The sequence below is a fragment of the Mobula hypostoma genome, chromosome 23 (assembly GCF_963921235.1).
Source record: "Mobula hypostoma chromosome 23, sMobHyp1.1, whole genome shotgun sequence".
In the NCBI taxonomy this organism is placed as follows: Eukaryota; Metazoa; Chordata; class Chondrichthyes; order Myliobatiformes; family Myliobatidae; genus Mobula; species Mobula hypostoma.
In genome coordinates this window covers 4,598,672-4,625,819 of record NC_086119.1, presented here as the reverse complement: position 1 = coordinate 4,625,819, position 27,148 = coordinate 4,598,672, and the positions used below count along the sequence as shown (strand labels likewise).

The 27,148-nt window shown below is 47.8% G+C and overlaps 1 protein-coding gene across 6 annotated transcripts in view; it reads right to left on the bottom strand.

Annotated features, from left to right (window-relative positions):
* Positions 1-7,479: 7,479 nt before the first annotated feature.
* Positions 7,480-27,148, bottom strand: part of LOC134337116 (transient receptor potential cation channel subfamily V member 3-like) — a 63,337-nt gene continuing 43,668 nt past the window's right edge. For 4 of the 6 annotated variants that reach the window (XM_063031967.1, XM_063031971.1, XM_063031970.1 and 1 more), the window contains exons 14-17: positions 25,151-25,316; positions 21,434-21,500; positions 20,554-20,822; positions 7,480-8,303 (exon numbers count right to left, since the gene is read on the bottom strand). In XM_063031967.1, coding sequence (XP_062888037.1) covers positions 7,899-8,303; positions 20,554-20,822; positions 21,434-21,500; positions 25,151-25,316 — 907 coding nt within the window. In that variant the 3' untranslated portion in view covers positions 7,480-7,898. Of the gene's footprint in view, positions 8,304-11,758; positions 11,896-20,553; positions 20,823-21,433; positions 21,501-25,150; positions 25,317-27,148 lie in introns of all 6 variants that reach the window. The other 2 variants (XM_063031968.1, XR_010015933.1) reach the window with 2 other exon arrangements.

The window sequence follows — 27,148 nt, the reverse complement described above, 5'->3', positions numbered from 1 at the left end:
TCAGGGAGGAGGTCCAGGAGCCTGAAGACCCCTCTTCTCATCACTACCATCAGGGAGGAGGTACAGGAGCCTGAAGATCCCTCTTCTCATCACTACCATCAGGGAGGAGGTACAGGAGCCTGAAGACCCCTCTTCTCATCACTACCATCAGGGAGGAGGTCCAGGAGCCTGAAGACCCCTCTTCTCATCACTGCCATCAGGGAGGAGGTCCAGGAGCCTGAAGACCCCTCTTCTCATCACTACCATCAGGGAGGAGGTACAGGAGCCTGAAGACCCCTCTTCTCATCACTGCCATCAGGGAGGAGGTCCAGGAGCCTGAAGACCCCTCTTCTCATCACTGCCATCAGGGAGGAGGTACAGGAGCCTGAAGATCCCTCTTCTCATCACTGCCATCAGGGAGGAGGTACAGGAGCCTGAAGATCCCTCTTCTCATCACTACCATCAGGGAGGAGGTACAGGAGCCTGAAGATCCCTCTTCTCATCACTACCATCAGGGAGGAGGTACAGGAGCCTGAAGATCCCTCTTCTCATCACTACCATCAGGGAGGAGGTACAGGAGCCTGAAGACCCCTCTTCTCATCACTGCCATCAGGGAGGAGGTCCAGGAGCCTGAAGATCCCTCTTCTCATTACTACCATCAGGGAGGAGGTACAGGAGCCTGAAGACCCCTCTTCTCATTACTACCATCAGGGAGGAGGTCCAGGAGCCTGAAGATCCCTCTTCTCATCACTACCATCAGGGAGGAGGTACAGGAGCCTGAAGACCCCTCTTCTCATTACTACCATCAGGGAGGAGGTCAAGGAGCCTGAAGACCCCTCTTCTCATCACTACCATCAGGGAGGAGGTACAGGAGCCTGAAGATCCCTCTTCTCATCACTACCATCAGGGAGGAGGTATAGGAGCCTGAAGATCCCTCTTCTCATCACTACCATCAGGGAGGAGGTACAGGAGCCTGAAGACCCCTCTTCTCATTACTACCATCAGGGAGGAGGTCAAGGAGCCTGAAGACCCCTCTTCTCATCACTACCATCAGGGAGGAGGTACAGGAGCCTGAAGATCCCTCTTCTCATCACTACCATCAGGGAGGAGGTATAGGAGCCTGAAGATCCCTCTTCTCATCACTACCATCAGGGAGGAGGTACAGGAGCCTGAAGACACACACTCAGTCATTCAGGAACAGATTCTTCCCCTCTGCCATCTGATTTCTAAATGGACGGTGAACCCACGAACACTATCTCACCACATGTTTTTGTACTAGTTACTTAACTATTATACATACACAGAGTATATATATAAACAGTAATTCAGTTTTTATTATGAATTGCTGCTGCAAAGACAACAGATTTCACGACTCATCCTGGTGATATGAAACCTGATTCTGATTGTAATTCCTGTACCTCCTCCTTGATGAGAAGAGGGCATATGTTGGGTGATGGGGTCCTCATCACACAACAGGCCACCTTTTTGGGGCATCTCATCATTTTGAGTCATACTGTATTATACTGTAAGTCTTTTCCCTGTCGCAGGTAAGTCTAAAATCTAGGGGGCTTGGGTTTAGGCTGAGAGGGGGAAGATTAAGAGACCAGATGTGCAACTTTGTCATGGAGAGGAAAGTGCTGTCAGAGGAGGTACAAGGAGGCTGTTGTAGGTATGTAGAGAGAAGTGCACCCAACACTGGAAATTGGCACCGGTTGAGTGGGTGCTGTGGTCAATATGGATTGGTGGGGCCAAAGGGCTTGTATTCCCTGCGATATTGCTCTCTGACTGGAGCAGATCATATTAATCCTTAAGATAGCCACGATCATTATGGGGTTCCTTTCCTGTTAGTGGTTGGACCACAGCTGACCAGAGGAGGCTTTGGAAGTGATAGTTCGGCAATTGCCCAGGCAGCGTGGTAGTGTAGTGGTTAGCATAATGTTTTACAGTATCAGCGACTTGGGTTTAATTCCCACTGCTGCCTGTAAGGAGTTTGTACATTCTCCCCGTGACCAGTTGGGTTTCCCCCTGCAGTCCAAAACGTACAGGTCAGTAGGTAATACACAGAAGAGATTCTGTAGATGTTGGAAATCTCAAGCAACACGCAAAAATGCTGGAGGAACTCAGCAGGTCAGGCAGCGTCTATTGAGAGGAATGAACAGACATGTTTTAGGACTGGAAAGGAGGGGGAAGAAACCAGAATAAGGAGGGGAGGGGGACAAAGCACAAGCTGGCAGGTGATAGGTGAGACCAGGTGAGGGGGAAGTAAGAAGCTGGGAGGTGATAGGTGAGACCAGGTGAGGGGGAAGTAAGAAGCTGGGAGGTGATAGGTGAGACCAGGTGAGGGGGAAGTAAGAAGCTGGGAGGTGATAGGTGAGACCAGGTGAGGGGGAAGTAAGAAGCTGGGAGGTGATAGGTGAGACCAGGTGAGGGGGAAGTAAGAAGCTGGGAGGTGATAGGCGGAAAAGGCAGGCTGAAGAAGAAGGAATCTGATAGGAGCGTGAACCATGGGAGAAAGTGGAGAGTCAACTAATTATTAGGTTAATTGGTCACATGGGTGTGATTGGGTGGGCTCTTGGGGTCAGAAAGGCTTGTTACTGTGCTGAATCTCTAAATAAAATCATAAAGAAATCTGACTCGTAACCTGAGCAAACTGCAGAAACAGCTTGAAGCAACCAAGTCCCAGGCAGATTGAGGTAACAGAAACTGCATAACTCAGTACTTTTAGTCACAGGATGTTAAGGAAAAGCAGAAGGAACTAGGCATAAGTCTCTGCGAAGTTCCTCTATCTTCCCTCTGCATCAGCACAGACAGCTGTGGAGGGCAAGTCATTAGGTACAGTTAATACAGAAGTTGATAGGTTTTTAATTAGTCAGTGCATCATAGGTTACGGGGAGAAGGCTGGAGAATGGGGTTGGGAGGGATAATAAATCAGCCATGATGGAATGGCAGGGCAGACTCGATGGACTGGATGGCATGACTCTGCTCTTGCCGTACTGTGCAGAGGTCATAGACACATTATATATAGAGAGAGCCCTAGGGTGCCTAAGACTTTTCCACAGTACTGATTAACCTGTTTCTGATATGGGTCTCTTGTGGACTGAGAGTGAGAAGGGGGCAGGGAGAGGGGAATCACGGTTGAGAAAAGGGGAAGGGGGCAGGAAGCACCAGAGAGACATTCTGTAATGATCAATAAACCAATTGTTTGAAATCAATTGATCTTGCCTGGGTGTCTCTGTACCTGGGCTACCTCCTGCCCCGCTACTCCTCTGGCACCAATCCCGCACCCCTCCCGTGGCGCTCCACCCTCACCATTCCCAAGCAGGGATCAGTTGGGCCAAAAGGCTTATTTCTGTGCTGTGTGACTCCGTCTGCAGTTTCTTGTGTCACCATAAACACAGTCAGAGTGTCTCACTGGGATCTTTCTATTCCCTTTGTTCAATCCCCCACTCTCGGAGCTGGAGGACCTGAATTAGAAGGAAAAATTGAATAGGGTAGAACTTTATTCCTTGGAACGTAGGAGCTTGAGAGGAAATTTGATAGAGGTATACAGAATTATGAGAAGTATAAAAAGGGTAAATGCAAACAGGCTTTTTCCGCTGCAACCAGAGGTCATGGGTGAAGTGTGAAAGGTGAAATGTTTAAGGGGAATTTGAGGGGAAACTTCTTCACTGAGAGGGCTGTGAGAGTGCGGAATGAGCTGCCAGCACGCGACAGTGAGAGTAGGAATGCGATGAGGTGGAGGATAAATGCGTGGCTGAGGGATTGGAGCAGGGGGCAGGGATCCAAGTTTTTGGATCATTGGGACCTCTATTGGTGCAGGTGTGACCTGTACAAAAAGGACGGGTTACACTTAAATCCTAGGGGGACCAATATCCTGGCAGGGAGATTAGCGGGGGCTACTGAGGTGACTTTAAACTAGAATGGTTGGGGGGTGGGAATCAAATTAAAGAGGCTAGGTGTGAGGAGGTTAGTTCACAACAGAGGGATGGGAACCAGTGCAGAGAGACAGAGGGGTGTAAAGTGAGCGTAGAAGCAAAAAGTACAAAGGAGAAAAGTAAAAGTGGCAGGCCGACAAATCCAGGGCAAGCATTAAAAAGGGCTAAGAGAGTTGTAAAAGAGCGCCTGAAGGCTTTATGTGTCAATGCAAGGAGCATTCGTAATAAGGTGGATGAATTGAAAGTGCAGATTGTTATTAATGATTATGATATAGTTGGGATCACAGAGACATGGCTCCAGGGTGACCAGGGATGGGAGCTCAACGTTCAGGGATATTCAATATTCAGGAGGGATAGACATGAAGGAAGGGGAGGTGGGGTGGCGTTGCTGGTTAAAAAAGAGATTAACGCAATAGAAAGGAAGGACATAAGCCGGGAAGATGTGGAATCGATATGGGTAGAGCTGCGTAACACTAAGGGGCAGAAGAGGCTGGTGGGAGTTGTGTACAGGCCACCTAACAGTAGTAGTGAGGTCGGAGATGGTATTAAACAGGAAATTAGAAATGTGTGCAATAAAGGAACAGCAGTTATAATGGGTGACTTCAATCTACATGTAGACTGGGTGAACCAAATTGGTAAAGGTGCTGAGGAAGAGGATTTCTTGGAATGTATGCGGGATGGTTTTTTGAACCAACATGTCGAGGAACCAACTAGAGAGCAGGCTATTCTGGACTGGGTTTTGAGCAATGAGGAAGGGTTAATTAGTGATCTTGTCGTGAGAGGCCCCTTGGGTAAGAGTGACCATAATATGGTGGAATTCTTCATTAACATGGAGAGTGACATAGTTAATTCAGAAACAAAGGTTCTGAACTTAAAGAGGGGTAACTTTGAAGGTATGAGACGTGAATTAGCTAAGATAGACTGGCAAATGACACTTAAAGGATTGACGGTGGATATGCAATGGCAAGCATTTAAAGGTTGCATGGATGAACTACAACAATTGTTCATCCCAGTTTGGCAAAAGAATAAATCAAGGAAGGTAGTGCACCCGTGGCTGACAAGAGAAATTAGGGATAGTATCAATTCCAAAGAAGTAGCATACAAATTAGCCAGAGAAAGTGGCTCACCTGAGGACTGGGAGAAATTCAGAGTTCAGCAGAGGAGGACAAAGGGCTTAATTAGGAAGGGGAAAAAAGATTATGAGAGAAAACTGGCAGAGAACATAAAAACGGACTGTAAAAGCTTTTATAGATATGTAAAAAGGAAAAGACTGATAAAGACAAATGTAGGTCCCCTGCAGACAGAAACAGGTGAATTGATTATGGGGAGCAAGGACATGGCAGACCAATTGAATAATTACTTTGGTTCTGTCTTCACTAAGGAGGACATAAATAATCTTCCAGAAATAGTAAGGGACAGAGGGTCCAGTGAGATGGAGGAACTGAGTGAAATACATGTTAGTAGGGAAGTGGTGTTAGGTAAATTGAAGGGATTGAAGGCAGATAAATCCCCAGGGCCAGATGGTCTGCATCCCAGAGTGCTTAAGGAAGTAGCCCAAGAAATAGTGGATGCATTAGTGATAATTTTTCAAAACTCGTTAGATTCTGGACTAGTTCCTGAGGATTGGAGGGTGGCTAATGTAACCCCACTTTTTAAAAAAGGAGGGAGAGAGAAACCGGGGAATTATAGGCCGGTTAGCCTAACGTCGGTGGTGGGGAAACTGCTGGAGTCAGTTATCAAGGATGTGATAACAGCACATTTGGAAAGCGGTGAAATGATCGGACAAAGTCAGCATGGATTTGTGAAAGGAAAATCATGTCTGACGAATCTCATAGAATTTTTTGAGGATGTAACTAGTAGAGTGGATAGGGGAGAACCAGTGGATGTGGTATATTTGGATTTTCAAAAGGCTTTTGACAAGGTCCCACACAGGAGATTAGTGTGCAAACTTAAAGCACACGGTATTGGGGGTAAGGTATTGGTGTGGGTGGAGAATTGGTTAGCAGACAGGAAGCAAAGAGTGGGAATAAACGGGACCTTTTCAGAATGGCAGGCGGTGACTAGTGGGGTACCGCAAGGCTCAGTGCTGGGACCCCAGTTGTTTACAATATATATTAATGACTTGGATGAGGGAATTAAATGCAGCATCTCCAAGTTTGCGGATGACACGAAGCTGGGTGGCAGTGTTAGCAGTGAGGAGGATGCTAAGAGGATGCAGGGTGACTTGGATAGGTTGGGTGAGTGGGCAAACTCATGGCAGATGCAATTTAATGTGGATAAATGTGAAGTTATCCACTTTGGTGGCAAAAATAGGAAAACAGATTATTATCTGAATGGTGGCCGATTAGGAAAAGGGGAGGTGCAACGAGACCTGGGTGTCATTATACACCAGTCATTGAAAGTGGGCATGCAGGTACAGCAGGCGGTGAAAAAGGCGAACGGTATGCTGGCATTTATAGCAAGAGGATTCGAGTACAGGAGCAGGGAGGTACTACTGCAGTTGTACAAGGCCTTGGTGAGACCACACCTGGAGTATTGTGTGCAGTTTTGGTCCCCTAATCTGAGGAAAGACATCTTTGCCATAGAGGGAGTACAAAGAAGGTTCACCAGATTGATTCCTGGGATGGCAGGTCTTTCATATGAAGAAAGACGTGGATGAACTGGGCTTGTACTCGTTGGAATTTAGAAGATTGAGGGGGGATCTGATTGAAACGTATAATATCCTAAAGGGATTGGACAGGCTAGATGCGGGAAGATTGTTCCCGATGTTGGGGAGGTCCAGAACGAGGGGTCACAGTTTGAGGATAAAGGGGAAGCCTTTTAGGACCGAGATTAGGAAAAACTTCTTCACACAGAGAGTGGTGAATCTGTGGAATTCTCTGCCACAGCAAACTGTTGAGGCCAGTTCATTGGCTATGTTTAAGAGGGAGTTAGATATGGCCCTTGTGGCTACAGGGGTCACGGGGTATGGAGGGAAGGCTGGGTTCTGAGTTGGATGATCAGCCATGATCATAATAAATGGCGGTGCAGGCTCGAAGGGCTGAATGGCCTACTCCTGCACCTATTTTCTATGTTTCTATAATGTTTAAAAGAAGTTTGGATAGGTACATGGATGGTAGCGGTATGGTCCCAGAGCATGTTAATGGGAGTAAGCAATTTAAAAGGTTTCAGCATGGACTAGATGGGCTGAAGGGCCAGCTTCTCTGGTGTATTTTTCTTTGACTATGACCAACTTGCTTTCTTTTTCCCAGTTGTGCCGAAGTTTCTCCCGTCTCCACAGATGCTGCCTGACCTGCAGAGTATTTACATCTTTTTCTGATTTTTGGTGCAGATTTTCTGGATTCTGCAGCTCTTCAATTTCGAGAATTTCTCTCCATTCCCGGGGACAGTCAGTAGTTCAGGACAACCTGTGAATATGTGTCATTGCAGTGTGTGGGGGGGGGTAAAATAGGGGGAAAGTTTGAGGGGAGAGGGGTTGGGAAGGTGGGAGAAGGGGAATAAATGAAGAGAAGGGAGGGGTGGAAGTCCACAGGAAGAACTCACACAATCTATTCACTGAGTTTCTTTGTTTTAGATTTTATTCTGAAGTAAAATTTTTTATACCTGACAGCCTGTCAGGGAGCGAGGAGCTCGAGGTTACCAACAGCGGAGGCAGGCAGGGTGAGGGACAGCTCCAGGGATGAGTATTTAGAGGTGTGGGGGGTGGAGGCGGGTACACCTGCTTAATGTGACAGTTGGTCAAGGGGGGTCAGGTTAAATCACATTCATCCAGACCACTGATCACGAACATCTCGTACAGAGGGAGTGTCGCACCGTGGAGGTAGGGGGCAGCCAGGAGACGGCTCCACGGCACGGGAGGGGGCGCTGCACCATGGGAGGGGATTCTGTGCTGTGGGGGGGCGATGAGGAGGGAGTGCTGTGCAGTGGGAGGGGTGGTGAAGAGGGAGTACTGTGCCATGAGAGAGATTCGGTACGGATGAAGAGTCATGGGAGAGGTAATGGAAGGGAAGACTGCACTGCGGGAGGGGAGGGGAGGGGAGGAGGCAATACTGGGCCGTAGAAAGGGCTATCCTCCGAACTAAAATGAAACCAAGTCTGTGCCCATTCCAGAGGGAGGAGACAATATTGGGGCCACCGTTCTGATGAAGAGCGAGATGTTATTACTGTCCTGTTGTCAGTATTTCTCCAGCAATCACCTTCACTGAAGTATGGAGATGAGTCAGTAACATCTCGCAGACTGTGAGGTCTTGCTGTGCTTCCTGCCACAGGGGGCACCTCTGACTGGACTGTGGAGGTGACAGGCACTACACAAATGCAAACTGTGACTATTCCGATTCCACCGTTGCCTCTATCCGGCTGTCCCAATCTGTCCAATTCATCTCGTTCAGCCTGTTTGGTTGGAAGAACAAGTCATTAGATCAGCCAGCCCTCTCATACCTCACCCTACCCCCTGTCCTGACCCACACTGGGTCGCTCCCTCAGCATTCGGTGGGTGGTTTCCCAGGAAGGTCCTCAGACAACAACAATTGGGATAGTCTCCCACCCGCTATAAGTCTGGGGCCACCCCCATCTCTACAGTGCGCAAGTCCGAACCAGCACCACTGCTGGACACCCAGCAAAGACATCAAGTACTAACAAGTTGTCTTTTTAACCCTCCCTCCCTCCCCTACATCCCACCCCATCTCCATAACCCTCTCCCTACCCTACTTCCCACCCCATCTCCATAACCCTCTCCCTACCCTACAACCTTCACAGTCTCCATAACCCTCTCCCTCGCCTGCAACCCTCCGTCTCCATAACCCTCTCCCTCCCCTACAACCCTCCCTGCCTCCATAACCCTCTCCCTCCCCTACAACCCTCCCCATCTCCATAACCCTCTCCCTCCCCTACAACCCTCCCCGTCTCCATAATCCTCTCCCTCCCCTACAACCCTCCCTGTCTCCATAGCCCTCTCCCTCCCCTACAATCCTCCCCGTCTCCATAACCCTCTCCATCCCCTACAACCCTCCCCGTCTCCATAACCCTCTCCCTCCCCTACAACCCTCCCTGTCTCCATAACCCTCTCCTTCCCCTACAACCCTCCCCGTCTCCATAACCCTCTCCCTCCCCTACAATCCTCCCCGTCTCCATAACCCTCTCTATCCCCTACAACCCTCCCTGTCTCCATAACCCTCTCCTTCCCCTACAACCCTCCCCGTCTCCATAACCCTCTCCCTCCCCTACAACCCTCCCTGTCTCCATAACCCTCTCCTTCCCCTACAACCCTCCCCGTCTCCATAACCCTCTCCCTCCCCTACAACCCTCCCTGTCTCCATAACCCTCTCCTTCCCCTACAACCCTCCCTGCCTCCATAACCCTCTCCCTCCCCTACAACCCTCCCTGCCTCCATAACCCTCTCCCTCCCCTACAACCCTCCCCGTCTCCATAACCCTCCTCCTCCCCTACAACCCTCCCTGTCTCCATAACCCTCTCCCTCCCCTACAACCGTCCGTCTCCATAACCCTCTCCTTCCCCTACAACCCTCCCTGCCTCCATAACCCTCTCCCTCCCCTACAACCCTCCGTCTTCATAACCCTCTCCCTCCCCTACAACCCTCCCTGTCTCCATAACCCTCTCCCTCTCCTACAACCCTCCATGTCTCCATAACCCTCTACCTCCCCTACAACCCTTCCTGTCTCCATAACCCTCTCCTTCCCCTACATCCCACCCCATCTCCATAACCCTCTCCTTCCCCTACAACCCTCCCTGTCTCCATAACCCTCTCTCTCCCCTACAACCCTCCCCGTCTCCATAACCCTCTCCCTCCCCTACAACCCTCCCCGTCTCCATAACCCTCTCCCTCCCCTACAACCCTCCCTGCCTCCATAACCCTCTCCCTCCCCTACAACCCTCCGTCTCCATAACCCTCTCCCTCCCCTACAACCCTCCGTCTCCATAACCCTCTCCCTCCCCTACAACCCTCCGTCTCCATAACCCTCTCCCTCCCCGTCTCCATAACCCTCTCCCTCTCCTACAACCCTCCCCGTCTCCATAACCCTCTCCCTCTCCTACAACCCCCCCCGTCTCCATAACCCTCTCCCTCCCCTACAACCCTCCCTGCCTCCAAAACCCTCTCTCTCCCCTACACCCCACCCCGTCTCCATACCCTCTCCCTCCCCTACAACTCTCCCCATCTCCAAAACCCTCTCCCTCCCCTACAACCCTCCCTGTCTCCATAACCCTCTCCCTCCCCTACAACCCTCCGTCTCCATAACCCTCTCCCTCCCCTACAACCCTCCCCGTCTCCATAACCCTCTCCCTCCCCTACAACCCTCCCTGTCTCCATAACCCTCTCCCTCCCCTACAACTCTCCCCGTCTCCATAACCCTCTCCCTCCCCTACAACCCTCCTTGCCTCCATAACCCTCTCCCTCCCCTACACCCCACCCCATCTCCATAACCCTCTCCCTCCCCTACAACCCTCCTGTTACTGTAACATATTTCTTCCACTACACCCCTCCCCGTCTCTAATCATTTCCTTCCCCTACACCCTTTTACATCTTTGTAAACCTCTCCTTTCCCAACATCCCCCCATCCTTCGTAAAACCCTACTCCTATACCCCACACCCCTCAACGAACCCCACACCCCGCCACCCCTGAACGAACCCCACACCCCGCTACCCCTGAACAAACCTCACATCCCTCTACCCCTGAATGAACCCCACACCCCGCTACCCCTGAACGAACCCCACACCCCTCTACCCCTGAACATGAACCCCACACCCCACTACCCCTGAACGAACCTCACACCCTCTACCCCTGAACATGAACCCCAGACCCCGCTACCCCTGAACATGAACCCCAGACCCCGCTACCCCTGAACGAACCCCACACCTCTCTACCCCTGAACATGAATCCCACACCCCACTACCCCTGAACATGAACCCCAGACCCCGCTACCCCTGAACGAACCCCACACCCCTCTACCCCTGAACGAACCCCACACCCCTCTACCCCTGAACATGAACCCCACACCCCGCTACTCCTGAACGAACCCCACACCCCTCTACCCCTGAACGAACCCCACACCCTGCTACCCCGTACATAAACCCCACACCCCTCTACCCCTGAACATAAACACCACACCCCTCTACCTCTGAACATGAACCCCACACCCTCTACCCCTGAACGAACCCCACACCTGCTACCCCTGTACATAAACCCCACACCCTGCTACCCCTGAACATAAACCCCACACCCCACTATCGATGAACAGGTATCTCACACCCCTCTACCCCAAAACATGAACCTCACATCCCTCTACCCCTGAACATAAACACCACACCCCTCTACCTCTGAACATGAACCCCACACCCCACTACACCTGAATATGACCCCCACTCTCTACCCACTGCACGTTTAAGAACTTTTCCACAACTCTGCAAATGTTGTTACTGTTCCTGCCTGCACCACCTCCCCAGCAGCTCATTCCAGTTTTCAACTACTCTGTCTGAGAAAATGGATCCCCTCAGATCCCCTTTATACCTTAGACCAGTGAGTCTAGTCTTTAACATAAAGGTGACTCTAACAAAGCCTCCAATAATCTATATGCATGCCTCTCAGTTTCCCTCACTCCAGGGAAAGCCAACCAATCTCTCCTGAGAACCCATCCTTTAGTCTAGGGGACGGCCTTGTGAAATTTTCCTGCCCCTCTCTGGCTGAATCACCTCTGGTGTCACTGCTGACCCTGATACTCCTTAAGAAGGTTGGTCAGGACATCAGACCTGGAGCTGAGGTGAAGTAAGTGGCTCTCCCTTGCGTATCCCCCCCTCCCATGAGAAAGCCAAACGATGGCTGGGTCGTTACCTCAGGCACCAGCGTTGGTCCTCTTTCCCCTCGGGCGTGAGCCCCACTGTCACGTACGTGAAGCTATGGTTGTTTTTACATCTCGTCCGGGCCCAACTGGGCAGTGTCCGCTCAAAGTAGAGAGTAGTGACAGCCCTCTGTAAGCATCATGGCTGAGTTAGATAGCACCCACAGCTCGGAGAGAGTCCCCTCACCCCATCTGCTCTGCACCAGGAATGAAAGTGTTACTGTAAGAGCAGTGTTGGACGGTTCTGGGCCTGTACTTACTGGAGTTTAGAAGAATGAGGGGGTATCTCATGGAAACCTATCAAATGTTGCAAGGCCTAGACTGAGCAGATGCAGAGAGGATGTTTCTTACAGAGGGGAGTCTAGGACCAGAGAGTGGTGAATCTGTGGAATTCATTGCCATGGATGGCTGTAGAGGGCCAAGTCATTTATAGCGGAGATTGATTAGTCAGGGTGTCAAAGGTTACGGGGAGAAGGCAGGAGAATGGAGTTGAGAGGGATAATAAATCAGTCACGATTGAATGGCAGAACAGACTCGATGATCCAGTTGATCTAATTATGGTTTTACAGTCTGCAACCGTAGCTGTCAAAGGAAGTCAAAGACACCATCAAAGCAAAAAATAGGGCATAAAATACAGCAAAAATTAGTGGGAAAATAGTGGATTGGAAAGCTTTTAAAAACCAACAGACGACAACTAAAAAGCCATAAAGAGAGAAAAGATGAAATATGGAGGTAACTGGCCAAAACTATCAAAGAGGATACAAAAAGTTTTTTTCAGATATATAAAGAGTAAAAGAGAGGTGAGTGTGGATACTGGACCACTGGAAAATGACACTGGACAGGCAGTAACGCAGAGGAACTTATTAAGCATTTTGCATCAGTCTTCACTGTGGGAGACACTAGCAAAATGCCAGAAATGCCAGAGTCTTGAGCCTACTCAGGGAAAGGCCATCTTAGATGGGGTGTTGTGTAATAACACAGTTCTTATTAGGGAGCTTTGCATAAAGGAACCCCTAGGAGGCAGTGATCATAGTATGATTGAATTCATACTGTAACTTGAGAGGGAGAAGTATAAGTCACATATATCTGTATTACAATGGAATAAAGGGAATTCCAGAGGCATGAGAGAGGAGCTTGCCCAGGTGGATTAGAGGAGGATACTGGCGGGGATGACGGCAGAGCAGAGGTGACTGAATTTTCTGGGAATAGTTCACGAGGCGCAGGATAGATATGCCCCACAGAAGTTCTCAAGTGGCAGGTCTAGGCAACTGTGGCTGACAAGGGAAGTTAAGGACTGCATAAAAGCCAAGGAAAGGGCATATAAGGTAGCAAAAGTGAGTGGGAAGATGGATGATTGGGAAGCTTTTAAAACCCAACAATAAGGCAACAAGAAAAGCTGTAAGAAGGGAGAAGATAGCCAATAATATAAAGCAAGATACTAAGAGTTTTTGTCGGTTATACATATTAGTAAAAGGGAGGTGAGAGTTGATGTTGGACCACTGGAAATTGATACTGGTGAGGTAGTAATGGGGGACAAAGAAGTGCAGATGAACTTAATGAGTACTTTGCATCTGACTTCACTGTGGAAGACACTAGCAGTGTGCCAGAGGTCCGTGAGTGTCAGGGAGCTGGAGTGAGTGCCATTGCTATTACAAAGGAAAAAGTGCTAGGCAAACTGATAGGTCTTAAGGTGGATAAGTCACCTGGACCAGATGGACTACATCCCAGAGTCCTGAGAGAGGTTACTGAAGAGATAAAAAATGCATTAGTCATGATCTTTCAAGAATCACTTGATTCTGGCATGGTCCCGGAGAACTGGAAGATTGCAAATGTCACTCCACTCTTTAAGAAGGGAGGAAGGCAAAAGAAAGGAAATTATAGGCCAGTTAGCCTAACTTCAGTGGCTGGGAAAGTGTTAGAGTCCATTATTAAGGATGAGGTTCCAGGGTACTTGGAGACTAATGATAAAATAAGTCAAAGTCAGCATGGTTTCTGTAAAGGAAATCTTGCCCGACAAATCTGTTAGAGTTCTATGAGGGAGTAACCAGCAGAGTGAACAAAGGAGAGGCAGTGGATGTCATTCAATGGATTTTCAGAAGGCATTTGATAAGGTGCCCCATATGAAGCTGTTTAATAAGATAAAATCCGATGGTGTTAAAGGAAAGATACCAGTGTGTATAGAGGAATGGGTGACAGGCAGGAGGCAGCAAGTGGGAATAAAAGAGGCCTTTTCTGGTTAGCTGCTGTGACTAGCGGTGTTCCTCAGGGGTCAGTATTGGGACTGCTACTTTACACATTGTTTGTCAATGATTTGGATAATGGAATTGATAGCTTTGTGGCAAAGTATGTGAATGTTACGAAGGTAGGTGGAGGGTAAGGTAGTGCTGAGGAAACAATGTGATTACAGCAGGACTTAGACAAATTGGAACAATGGGCAAAAAAGTGGCAGATGGAATATAGTGTTGGGAAATGCATGATAGTGCACTTTGGTAAAAGGAACAATTATGCAGACTATTATCTAAATGGGTAGAAAATTCAAACATCAGAGGTGCAGAGGGATTTAGGGGTCCTCGTGAAGACTCCCAGAAGGTTAATTTACAGGTTGAGTCTGTGGTAAAAAAGGCAAATGCAATGTTGGCATTTATTTCAAGGGGAATAGAATATAAAAGCAAGGTGATAAGACCATAAGATATAGGAGCAGAAGTGGGTTATTCAGCCCATTGAGTCTGCTCCGCCATTCAATCATGGCTGATCCAATTCTTCCAGTCATCCCCACTCCCCTGCCTTCTCCCCTTTGATGCCCTGGCTAATCAAGAACCTATCTATCTCTGCCTTAAATGCACCCGATGACTTGGACTCCACAGCCACTTGTGGCAACAAATTCCACAGATTTACTACCCTCTGACTAAAGTAATTTCTCCTCATCTCTGTTTTAAATGGATGTTCTTCAATCATGAAGTCATGCCCTCTTGTTCTAGACTCCCCTACCATGGGAAATAACTTTGCCATATCTAATCTGTTCAGGCCTTTTAACGTTTGGAATGTTTCTAAGAGATCCCCCCTCATTCTCCTGAACTCCAGGGAATACAGCCCAAGAGCTGCCAGACGTCCCTCATATGGTAACCCTTTCATTCCTGGAATCATTCTTGTGAATCTTCTCTGAACCCTCTCCAATGTCAGTATATCCTTTTTAAAATAAGGAGCCCAAAACTGAATACAATACACCAAGTGTGGTCTCACAAGTGCCTTATAGAGCCTCAACATCACGTCCCTGCTCTTATATTCTATACCTCTAGAAATGAATGCCAACATTACATTCGCCTTCTTCACCACCGACCTGGAGGTTAACCTTTAGGGTATCCTGCACAAGGACTCCCAAACCCTTTGTAACTCTGCATTTTGAATTCTTTCCCCATCTAAATAATAGTCTGCCCGTTTATTTCTTCCACCAAAGTGCATGACCTTACACTTTCCAACATTGTATTTCATTTGCCACTTCTTTGCCCATTCCCCTAAACATATCTAAATCTCTCTGCAGGCTCTCTGTTTCCTCAACACTACCCGCTCCTCCACCTATCTTTGTATCATCGGCATATTTAGCCACAAATCCATTAATCCCGTAGTCCAAATCATTGACATACATCGTAAAAAGCAGCGGTCCCAACACCGACCCCTGTGGAACTCCACTGGTAACTGGGAGCTAGCCAGAATAGGATCCCTTTATTCCCACTCTTTGTTTTCTGCCGATCAGCCAATGCCCCACCCATGCTAGTAACTTCCCTGTAGTTTCATGGGCTCTTATCTTGCTAAGCAGCCTCATGTGCGACACCTTGTCAAAGGCCTTCTGAAAATCCAAGTACACCACATCTACTGCATCTCTTTTGTCTACCCTGCTTGTAATTTCTTCAAAAAATTGCAGCAGGTTAGTCAGGCAGGATTTTTCTTTCAGGAAACCATGCTGGCTTTGGCCTATCTTGTCATGTGCCTCCAGGTACTCCGTAATCTCATTCCTAACAATCAATTCAACGACCTCCCAACCACTGATGTCAGGCTGGCAGGTCTATAGTTTCCTTTCCGCTGCCTCCCACCCTTTTTAAATAGTGGAGTAACATTTGCAATTTTACAGTCATTCGATACAATGCCAGAATCTATCGATTCTTGAAAGATCATTGTTAATGCCTCTGCAATCTCTCCAGCTACTTCCTTCAGAACCCAAGGGTGCATTCCATCAGGTCCAGGAGATTTATCCACCCTCAGACCATAAAGCTTTCTGAGCACCTTCTGAGTTGTAATTTTCACTGCACAAACTTCACTTCCCTGAAACTATTGAATGTCCAGCATACTGCAGATGTCTGTTATGACTGATGCAAAATACGCATTCAGTTCCTCTGCCATCTTTGCGTCTCTCATTACAATATCTCCAGTGTCATTTTCTATCGGTCCTATAGCTACCCTCAACTCTCTTTTACCCTTTATATACTTAAAAAAGCTGAGGCTTTATAAACACTGATCAGGCCATACTTGGAGTATTGTCAACAGTTTTGGGCCCCATGTCTCAGAAATGATGTGTTGTCATTGGAGAGGGTCCAGAGGAGGTTCACGAGGATGATTCTGGGAATGGAGGGGTTAACATATGAGGAGCGTTTGGCAGCTTTGAGCCTGTACTCACTGGAATTTAAAAGAATGCGGGGGTGGGGGAGGGGGGATCTCATTGAAACCTACTGAATTTTGAAAGGGCTAGATAAGGTGGATGTGGAGAGGATGTTTCCTGTGGTGGGGGTATCCAGAACAAGAGGGCACAACTTCAAAATTGAGGGGCAATCTTTCAGAACAGAAGTAAGGAGGAATTTTTTTAGCCAGAGAGAATGCTCTGCCACAGACTGCGGTGGAGGCCAAGTCCTCGGGTATATTTAAGGCGGAAGTTGATCATCTCCTGATTGGTCAGGGCCTCAAAGGATATGGCGAGAAGGTAGGTGTATGGGGTTGAGTGAGGATCTGGGATCAGCCATAATGGAATAGCGAAGCAGACTAGATGGGCTGAACGGCCTAATTCTGCTCCTATGTCTTACGGAGAAGGTGCCTGGGAAGCTGAAAAGTCTGAACGTTACCTGAACCAGATGGACTACAGCCCAGGGTTCTGAAAGAGGTAGCTGAAGAGATTATGGAGGCATTAGTAATGATCATTCAAGAATCACTAGATTATAGAATGGTTCCTGAGGACCGGAAAATTGCAAATGTCACTCCACTCTTTAAGAAGGGAGGGAGGCAGAAGAAAGGAAATTATAGGCCAGTTTACCTGACTTCCGTGGTTGGAAAGATGTTGGAGTCTATTATTAAAGTTGAGGTTTTGGGGGACTTGGAGCCACATGGCATAATGTCAGCGGAAAATTTGCCAGAAAAATCTATTGAAATTCTTTGAGGAAATTTGAGAGGCAGGATAGACAAAGGCGAGTCAGTGGATGTTTATTTGGACTTTCAGAAGGCCTTTGACAAGGTGCCACACATGAGGCTGCTTAACAAGATGGCAGTCCATGGTATTACAGGAAAGATACTAGCATGGATAGAAGATTGGCTGACTGGCAGGAGACAAATGGTGGGAGTAAAGGGGGCCTTTTCTGGTTGACTTCTGGTAACTAGTGGCACGCCACAGGTGTTAGTCTTTTCATGCTGTATGTGAACGATTTGGATGAAGGAATTGATGGCTTTGTGGCCAAGTTTGGGGACAATATGAAGCCAGGTAGAGGTGCAGGTAGTATTAGGAAGCCGAGAGTCTGCAGAAGGACTTAGACAAATTGGGAGAATGAACAAAGAAGTGGCAAATGGAATACAATGTATGGAAGTGTATGGTCATGCACTTCGGCAGAAGGAATAAAGGCTTGGACTATTTTCTAAATGGGGTGAAAATTCAAAAATTAGAGGTGCAAAGGGACTTGGGAGTCCTCATGTGGGATTTCCTAAAAGTTAGCTTGCAGGTTGAGTTTGTGCAAATGCAACGTTAGCATTCATTTCGAGACGATGTGAATACAAAGGCAAGGATGTAATGCTGAGGTTTTCTAGGGATTGGTCAGACCATACTTGGAGTATTGTGAGCAGTTCTGAGTCCCTTATCTCATAAGAAATGTGCTGGCATTGGAGGGCATTCAGGACATTCAAGAGAATGATCCCAGGAAGGAAAGGATTAACCAATGAGTGTTTGATGGCTCTGGGGCTATACTCGCTGGAGTTTAGAAGAATGAGGAGGGATCGCATTGTAACCTATTGAATATTGAAAGGTTTGGATAGGGTGGGTGTGGAGAGAATGTTTCCTACAGTGGGGGAGTCTAGGACCAGAGGACACAGATAGAGTGGATGTGGAGAGGATGTTTCCTATAGTGGGGGAGTCTAGGACCAGAGGGCACAGATAGAGTGGATGTGGAGAGGATATTTCCTACAGTGGGGGAGTCTAGGACCAGAGGACAGAGATAGAGTGGGTGTGGAGAGGATGTTTCCTATAGTGGGGGAGCCTAGGACCAGAGGACACAGACAGAGTGGATGTGGAGAGGATGTTTCCTACACTGGGGGAGTCTAGGACCAGAGGACACAGATAGAGCAGATATGGAGAGGATGTTTCCTATAGTGGGGGAGTCTAGGACCAGAGGGCACAGATAGAGTGGATGTGGAGAGGATATTTCCTACAGTGGGGGAGTCTAGGACCAGAGGACAGAGATAGAGTGGGTGTGGAGAGGATGTTTCCTATAGTGGGGGAGCCTAGGACCAGAGGACACAGACAGAGTGGATGTGGAGAGGATGTTTCCTACACTGGGGGAGTCTAGGACCAGAGGACACAGATAGAGCAGATATGGAGAGGATGTTTCCTATAGTGGGGGAGTCTAGGACCAAAGGCCACAGATAGAGTGGGTGTGGAGAGGATGTTTCCTACAGTGGGGGAGTCTAGGACCAGAGGACACAGATAGAGTGGATGTGGAGAGGATGTTTCCTATAGTGGGGGAGTCTGGGAACAGAGGCCACAGATAGAGTGGGTGTGGAGAGGATGTTTCCTATAGTGGGGGAGTCTAGGACCAGAGGCCACAGCCTCAGAATTATGGGACGTCCATTTAGAACAGAGATGGGGAAAAATTTACTTAGCCAGAGGGTGATGAATCTGTGGAATTCATTGTAACAGAAGGCTGTGGAGGCAGTCATTTGGTGGATTTAAGGCGGAGGTTGTTGATTAGTCAGGGTGCCAAAGGTTACGGGAAGATGATATAAGAATGGGGTTGAGAGGGAAAATAAATCAGCCATGATGGAGTGACAGACCAGATCCAATGGGCTGAATGGCCTAACTCTGCTCCTCTGTCACAGAGTCAGTCCTCTCTCCCTGCATTCCCAACACTCCCCACCCCACACAGTTCATCCACTCATTCCTGCAACGGCAGCTTGCCACATTATCCCACCGCCTTCTCACTTTCCTGACGTGTCCCAGTGAGATCTATTGGCAAACTCTTCGCATTCTGATTTTCCACATCCATTTTGAAACCATGGGAATTGTGGACCGTACTACCCGAGACTGGGGAGGTTGGTGCCAGCAGGGGGAGGGGAAGAGGGAGAGGGAGATATATACATCAGTCTTCCACATGGGCCAATGGCCTTTACAGAGGAGTCAGTACTGGGTTTTGTGTGCTGGTAAACCTGGGAAGGTCTGATCCATTGCTGACGCCTCCATGGACAGTGTCTGGCGTTGCTGGAATTCCTGGATCTTGCACTAGGATTCAGCATAGGGCACTCCAATCGGTCTGGCAGGAAGATCTGAACTCCACGGATCCAAGCAGCCAGGAGTTGAGGGACAAAGTCGAGCTTACACGGTTGGGTTGAGTTGTTCTCTGCTCTTGGCAATTTACTTGCAAATGTTTTGTCAGCATATGAGGAGACAACATCAGCGCGCTATTAACCGTGGAGCATACATTTTTCTTTAAAAAACTTGAATAATTTTAATTATGCATGTCTTTTTTAGGGTTTAATTAGTATCTTAAAAAGAGTAATTATTACTTTTTGAAGATACTTCAATCTTCATAAGTTTTAAAACCTCTCAGTAAAATATTAACATCAGTGAGAGCATTTACAGCTGGCAAAGTATTAATATCTGTGAGAGTGTTTACAGACGGCCAAGCAGAAAGTCACGATTCAACCCTTTGCTCTGAGTGTCTCCAGAGGGGTAGGTACTAGGTAGCAAAGTAGTCACGGGAGGTGAAGGAGCCCTTGGCACTGATGAGGACAAGCTGCTCGAAGTTTTCTTAAGGAAATGGGGTAACAGTGGGTGCGGGGGGGGGGAATGGTGACTCTCAGAAAGATCTAGCACGGACTGGAAGGGCTGAATAGCAACTCTCATGCTGTGGGATTCCAGGACAATGTGAATTACACTGGGCACTCCTTAAGTTCCACTCAGCATGGGGGCAGGGGGAGGGGTCTGCCTCACACTCAACTGCCCCGGTACCCCACCAGGGCACAAAGACATTAGCGCGACACTGTTAGAGCTCCAGGTGTTGGAGTTTTAGACTTCAAGAAGTCTAAACTGGAAGAAGCTTGTAAATCCTCCCTGTGGAATGCTTGGGTTTCCTCTGGGTGCTCCAAAGTCCAAAGACGTACCAGTTAGTAATTGATTATTGTAAATTGTCCTGTAGTAGGCTAGGGTTAAATAGGTGGGGTGCTGGATGGGCCTGTTCTGCATTGTATCTCTCAATAAAAAACTAAATATTGCCACAAACTCCCGACAGGAAGCCCTTGGGATGCTGGGATTCTCCTGCAAACCCACCTGCAGTTTCCAGATCTTCTCGCTGTCACTGGAAATCTTGGTCACAGTCTCGCCCATCAGAGCGATCAGCATGTTGAGCAAGAGGATGAAGGTGAGGATGACATAGAGCACGAGCAGCGTGTGGAAGAAAACAGGGAACCTTGAGTGCTTCTGGATGCCCAGGTCCCCCAGGCCAATGGTGAGCTTGAAGAGCTCCAAGACAGCTGTGCTGAAGCCATTAAATGGGCATTCAATTCCAGGCGGGCAGTCCTCAATCAGCGAGGCAAGAGCTACAGGATAAAACAGAACTGTATGTGGGCAGTCATCGTGTGTGGAATGGTGGAGAGAGAGAGAGATAGGGGAGAGAGGGTGAGAGAGAGATGAGAGAGGGAGAGGGAGGGAGGGGGAGAGAGGGAGAGATGGGGAGAGGGGAGACAGAGAGAACGATAGGGGAGTGGGGAGAAATAGAAAAGAAGAAGGATGGGGAGGGGGAGAGATGGGAGAGTGGGGAGAGAGAGATGAGAGAGATGGGGGAGTGGGGAGAGAGAGATGGATGAGAGATGGCAGAGAGAGCCTGGAGAGGGGGAGAGAGATGGGAGAGAGAGACGGCGGGAAAGAGATGGGGAAGAGAGAGCTGGGTGAGTGGGGAGAGATAGACTCGGGGGAGGAAATGATGCATTTGTGTGTACTGTATGTTTTGATGCGTATGTGATAAATACATGAATGGGAATCTGATCTATATGTTGGGTGGTACACTATTACCCCAGACCAGAACTCAGCGGAAGAAATCCCAGCAGAAGATATACTCTGGGGACCATTCAGCTGCTGTGGTGACAGGAACGGTTCCTAACCACAGGGCCAGCAGTCAGGAAAGTGAACACTTGACAGTGTCAGGGCTTACCTGCTGCAAATCCCACGATAAAAACCACATAAACCAAGAGAAACCTCAGGATATCTTGCAAGATAATCTGTCAACACAAGGCAAGGTGTGGTGATTAATGGACCTGGAAGTTTTATGATTACCATGGGACAGACTATTAGGTGAAACAAATGCAGACGCTAGAAATCTGACATAAAAACAACACGTCAGTCAGTACTTCTGCAAAGGAAAACAGTCAACATCTCAGGAACGACACCCTTCATCAGAATGGGAACTCTATTCCCAGGACGACACGGTAGCATAGTGGCAGTGTAACCCTTTACAGCACTAGTAAGTGGGGTTCAATTCCCGCCATTGTCTGTATATTCTCCCCATGACCACATGGATTTCCTCCTGGTGCTCTGGTTACAAATGGGTTAGGAATATTTGTTTCAAGACTTCAATAATGAATTGAAAGAAAAAGGCAGAAGCCCAGGATAACTTGTCTCTTTAGTTTCTTTTGTTAAGTGAGGCACTCACATGTGATGTGGTGATGTAATGACGTATGCCATTCGCATACTTCTTACATATGAATTATGTAAACAAACAATGCTTAATCAAGCAATATATTTACATGCATGTGGCCAAGTGGTTAAGGCGTCGGTCTAGTGATCTGAAGGTTGCTAGTTCAAGCCTCAGCTGAGGAAGCGTGTTGTGTCCTTGAGCAAGGCACTTAATCACACATTGCTCTGCGACGACACTGGTGCCAAGCTGTATCGGCCCTAGTGCCCTTCCCTTGGACAACATCGGTGTTGTGGAGAGGGGAGACTCGCAGCATGGGCAACTGCATTCTTCCATACAACCTTGCCCAGGCCTGCACCCTGGAAACCTTCCAAGGCACAAATCCATGGTCTCACGAGACTAACGGATGCCTATTATATTTACAATCACTCATTCGTTACGTGCCGTGTCGTAGGACGTAGGCGATCACGGTCTTTCCATGAACATGAGTGCTCTTGGCAAATTATTCTACAAAAGTGGTTTGCCATTGCCTTCTTCTGGGGAGTGTCTTTACAAGATGGGTGACCCCAGCCATTTTATCAATACCCTTCCCAGAGATTGTCTGCCTGGTGTCAGTGGTCGCAAAACTGGGACTTGTAAATGCACCAGCTGCTTATATGACCATCACCACCTGCTCCCGTGGTTTTACGTGACCCTGACTGGGGGTGGGGGAGCTAAGCAGCTGCAACACTTTGCCCAAGGGTGACTTGCAGGATAACGGAGGGAACGAGTGCCTTACTCCTCATTTGGTAGAGACATATCTCCACCCTGCCATGCAAATATTTACAATATAACTCAAATATTACTGAAATATTAAGTACACTACATTAGTAAGTTGTGGGCATGTTATGCCAGCATAGGAAGCATTTGTGGGCTGAGTCCCCAGCATATCCTTGGACAGTGTTGGTTGTTGACACAAATAAAGCTCATTTTTAATTTCTCTTACCACAGATGCTGGCAGACCTGCTGAGTGTTTCCAGCTTTTGTTTCAAGTTCAGATTTTGTTCCAGCATCTGCATTCTTCTGAACTCAGACAAAAGGGGGTTCTTCAGCCCTTCAAATGCAGCTGCTGGTCACTGACATCCTTGTTCTTCAAAGTTCAAAAGTAACTCTTTCATTGAAGTACGTACGTAATCATAAACTACCTTGAGATTCATTTTCTTGCAGGCATTTGCAGAAGTAAAGACATACAAGAGAAGTTTACAAAAAAGACTATACCTAAACAAAGACTAACAAACAACCAATGTGCAAAAGAAGACACACTGTGCAAATAAAAGATAATAATACATGAGTTGTAAAGACTCCTTGAGAGAGTCTGTAGGTTGTGGAATCAGTTCAGAGCTGTGGTGAGACCATAAGACTTAGGAGCAGAATTAGGCCATTTGGCCCATTGAGACTATACTGCCATTCCACCATGGTTGATTTATTAGCCCTCTCAACCCCAATCTCCTGCCGTTTTCCTGTAACCTTTGATGCCCCGACTAATCAAGAATCTACAAACCTTCGCTTTAAATATACCCAATGACTTGGCCTCCACAGCCGTCTGTGGCAATGAGTTCCAGAGATTCACCACCTTCTGGCTAAAGAAATTCCTCCTCATCTCTGTTCTAAAGGGATGTCCCTCTGCTGCTGTGCCCCCAGGTCCTAGACTCTCCCACTACTGGAAAAATGGTCTGCAGGTCCATTCTATTTAACCTTTTCACTTTAAACCAGTGGGGTGGGTCCATTGTTGTTTGTCAGCTGTATCAATGACCTGGGTGACAATGTGGTAAACTGGACCAGCAAATCTGTGGATGACACCAAGATTGGGATTTAATGGACAGCAAGGAAGACTATCAGAGTTTCCAGTGGGATCTGCACCAGCTCGAAAAATATGCTGAAAATGGCAGATGGAATTTAATGCAGACCAGTGTGAGGTGTTGCACTTTGGGACGACCAGCCAGGGTAGGTCTTACACAGCGAGTGGTCAGGCACTGAGGAGTGTGGTAGGGCAGAGGGATCAGGGACGACAGATCCATAATTCCTTGAAAGTGGCGTCACAGGTTGGGAGGGTCGTAAAGAAAGCTTTTGCTACATTGGCCTTCATAAATCAATGTATTAAGTACAGGAGTTGAAATTGTATAAGACATTGGTGAGACCTAATTGGGCGTATTGTGTCCAGTTTTGGTCACCTGCCTACAGGAAAGATGTAAATAAGATTGAAAGTGTGCAGAGAAAATTTACAAGGATGTTAGCGGGACTTGAGGACCTGAGTTATAGGGAAAGGTTGAAAAGGTTCGGACTTCATTCCCTAGAGCGTAGGAGAATGAGGGGAGATCTGTAGAGTTGTACAAAATCATGAGGGATATTTGATAGGATAAATGCAAGCAGGCTTTTTCCACTGACGTTAGGTGAAGTTACAACTAAAGGTCATGAGTTAAGGGTGAAAAGTAAAATGTTTAAGGGCAACATGAGGGGGAACTTCCTCACTCAGAGGGTGGTGAGAGTGTGGAATGAGCAGTCAACGCAATTGGTGGATGCACGGTCGATTTCAACATTTAAGAGAAATTTAGATCAGTAGATGGATAGGATGGGTATGGAGGGTTATGGTCCGGGTGTAGGTAGATGGGACTAGCCAGGTTAACAGTTCGGCACAGAGTAGATGGGGCAAAAGGCCATTTTCTATGCTGTAGTGTTCTATAACTCTGATGAAACCAACATGGTATACGTTTTCCTGATCCCCACCATCCAGCCCAGGCTCTCGTCTCACTGCTGCCATCAGGAAGGAGGTACATGAGCCTTAGGTACCACACCACCAGGTTTAGGACCAGTTACTGCCCCTCAACTATCAGGGTCCCGAACTGGGGTGGATAACTTCACTCATAACTCCAAACTGATTCGACAACCTATGGACTCACTTTCAAGCACCCTACAACCCACATTCTCAAATTTATTTGTTATTTATTTATTATCTTTTTCTTGTATTTGAACAGTTTGTCCTCTTTCACACATGGCTGTTTTGTCAGTCTTTGTGTGTAGTTATTTTTAATAGATTCTATTGTATTCTGTTGTTCTACCATGAATGCCCACAAGAAAGCGAATCTCAGGGTAAGTATATGGTGACATAGACATACTTTGGAAATGGCAAGTTCATAAGAGTCTCACTGTACGTTGGGACACGTGACAATCACAAACCCATTACCAGTCTGGCTGACATACCTTTTTAATCATGACACAGTAAATTCCTGTGAGTTTGAAGCCTCGTGTGTAATACAACACGTTGAACCAGCCAAGGGCCAAGGCCAGCACCAACACGACCCGGGAACCTTCGACATCCACCCAGCACAGTGAGGTGAAGATTATCACCAGCCCTGACTGGACAAAGCTGTCAAACACAAAAGATTAAAGATTTAAAGATTAGCTTTATTTGTCACATCTACACTGAAACATCAGTGAAGTGCAGATACTGGAAATCTGAGATGGGCTGGCCGCACATTCCACAGCCCAAAATATTCAGCAGGACAACACAATCAACAAGAGAAGAAGAGAAGATTTTGATTAAAGCTTAGTTTTATTTGTCACGCGAACATCAAAACATACAGTGAAATGTATCACTTGGGTCAACAACCAACAACCCTAGGATGTGCTGGGGGCAGCCCACAAATGTCGCCATGCTTCCAGAGCCAACATTGCATGCCCACAACTTCCTAACCCTAACCTGTACATCTCTGGAATGTGGGAGTAAATGGGAGCATCTAGAGGAAACCTATGCAGTCATGGTAGGCTTATTCAGAAAGTCAGAAGGCATGGGATCCAGGGAAGTTTGGCCAGGTGGATTCAGAATTGGCTTGCCTGCAGAAGGCAGAGGGTGGTGGTGGAGGGAGTACATTCAGATTGGAGGATTGTGACTAGTGGTGTTCCACAAGGATCTGTTCTGGGACCTCTACTTTTCGTGATTTTTATTAACGACCTGGATGTGGGGGTAGAAGGGTGGGTTGGCAAGTTTGCAGATGACACAAAGGTTGGTGGTGTTGTAGATAGTGTAGAGGATTGTCAAAGATTGCTGCGAGACATTGATAGGATGCAGAAGTGGGCTGAGAAGTGGCAGATGGAGTTCAACCCGGAGAAGTGTAAGGTGGTACACTTTAGAAGGACAAACTCCAAGGCAGAGTACAAAGTAAATGGCAGGATACTTGGTAGTGTGGAGGAGCAGAGGGATCTCGGGGTACATGTCCACAGATCCCTGAAAGTTGCCTCACAGGTGGATAGGGCAGTTAAGAAAGCTTATGGGGTGTTAGCTTTCATAAATCGAGGGATAGAGTTTAAGAGTCGTGGGGTAATGATGCAGCTCTATAAAACTCTGGTTAGGCCACACTTGGAGTACTGTGTCCAGTTCTGGTTGCCTCACTATAGGAAGGATGTGGAAGCATTGTAAAGGGTACAGAGGAGATTTACCAGGATGCTGCCTGGTTTAGAGACTATGCATTATGATCAGAGATTAAGGGAGCTAGGGCTTTACTCTTTGGAGAGGAGGATGATGACAGGAGACATGATAGAGGTGTACAAGATAATAAGAGGAATAGATAGAGTGGATAGCCAGCGCCTCTTCCCCAGGGCACCACTGCTCAATACAACAGGACATGGCTTTAAGGTAAGGGGTGGGAAGTTCAAGGGGGATATTAGAGGAAGGTTTTTTTACTCAGAGAGTGGTTGGTGCGTGGAATGCACTGCCTGAGTCAGTGGTGGAGGCAGATACACTAGTGAAGTTTAAGAGACTACTAGACAGGTATATGGAGGAATTTAAGTTGGGGGCTTATACGGGAGGCAGGGTATGAGGGTCGGCACAACATTGTGGGCTGAAGGGCCTTACTGTGCTGTACTATTCTATGTTCTATGTTCTATGGGAAGGATGTACAGACTCCTTTTAGAAGCAGCAGGAATTGAACCCGGGTTGCTTGCACTGTAAAGCATTACACGAACTACTAGGCTACCGTGCCATCCTCAAGACTCGGACGTAACAAGGATATACAGTGTATCTGCAAGGAATAAGGGGTGTGAATGTCCCAGTGAGGCTGAGGGTGGAGTATCTGGGGAGAGACAGGGGATGGGGATGCCCTGGATCCCTCTCACTGGGCAGCAGCAAGCTCCAGAACCAGTGGCTGCTCCCTGTCTGTGAGCCTCACAGCACTGCTGAACCACAGCTCTGGCTCTCCCCCC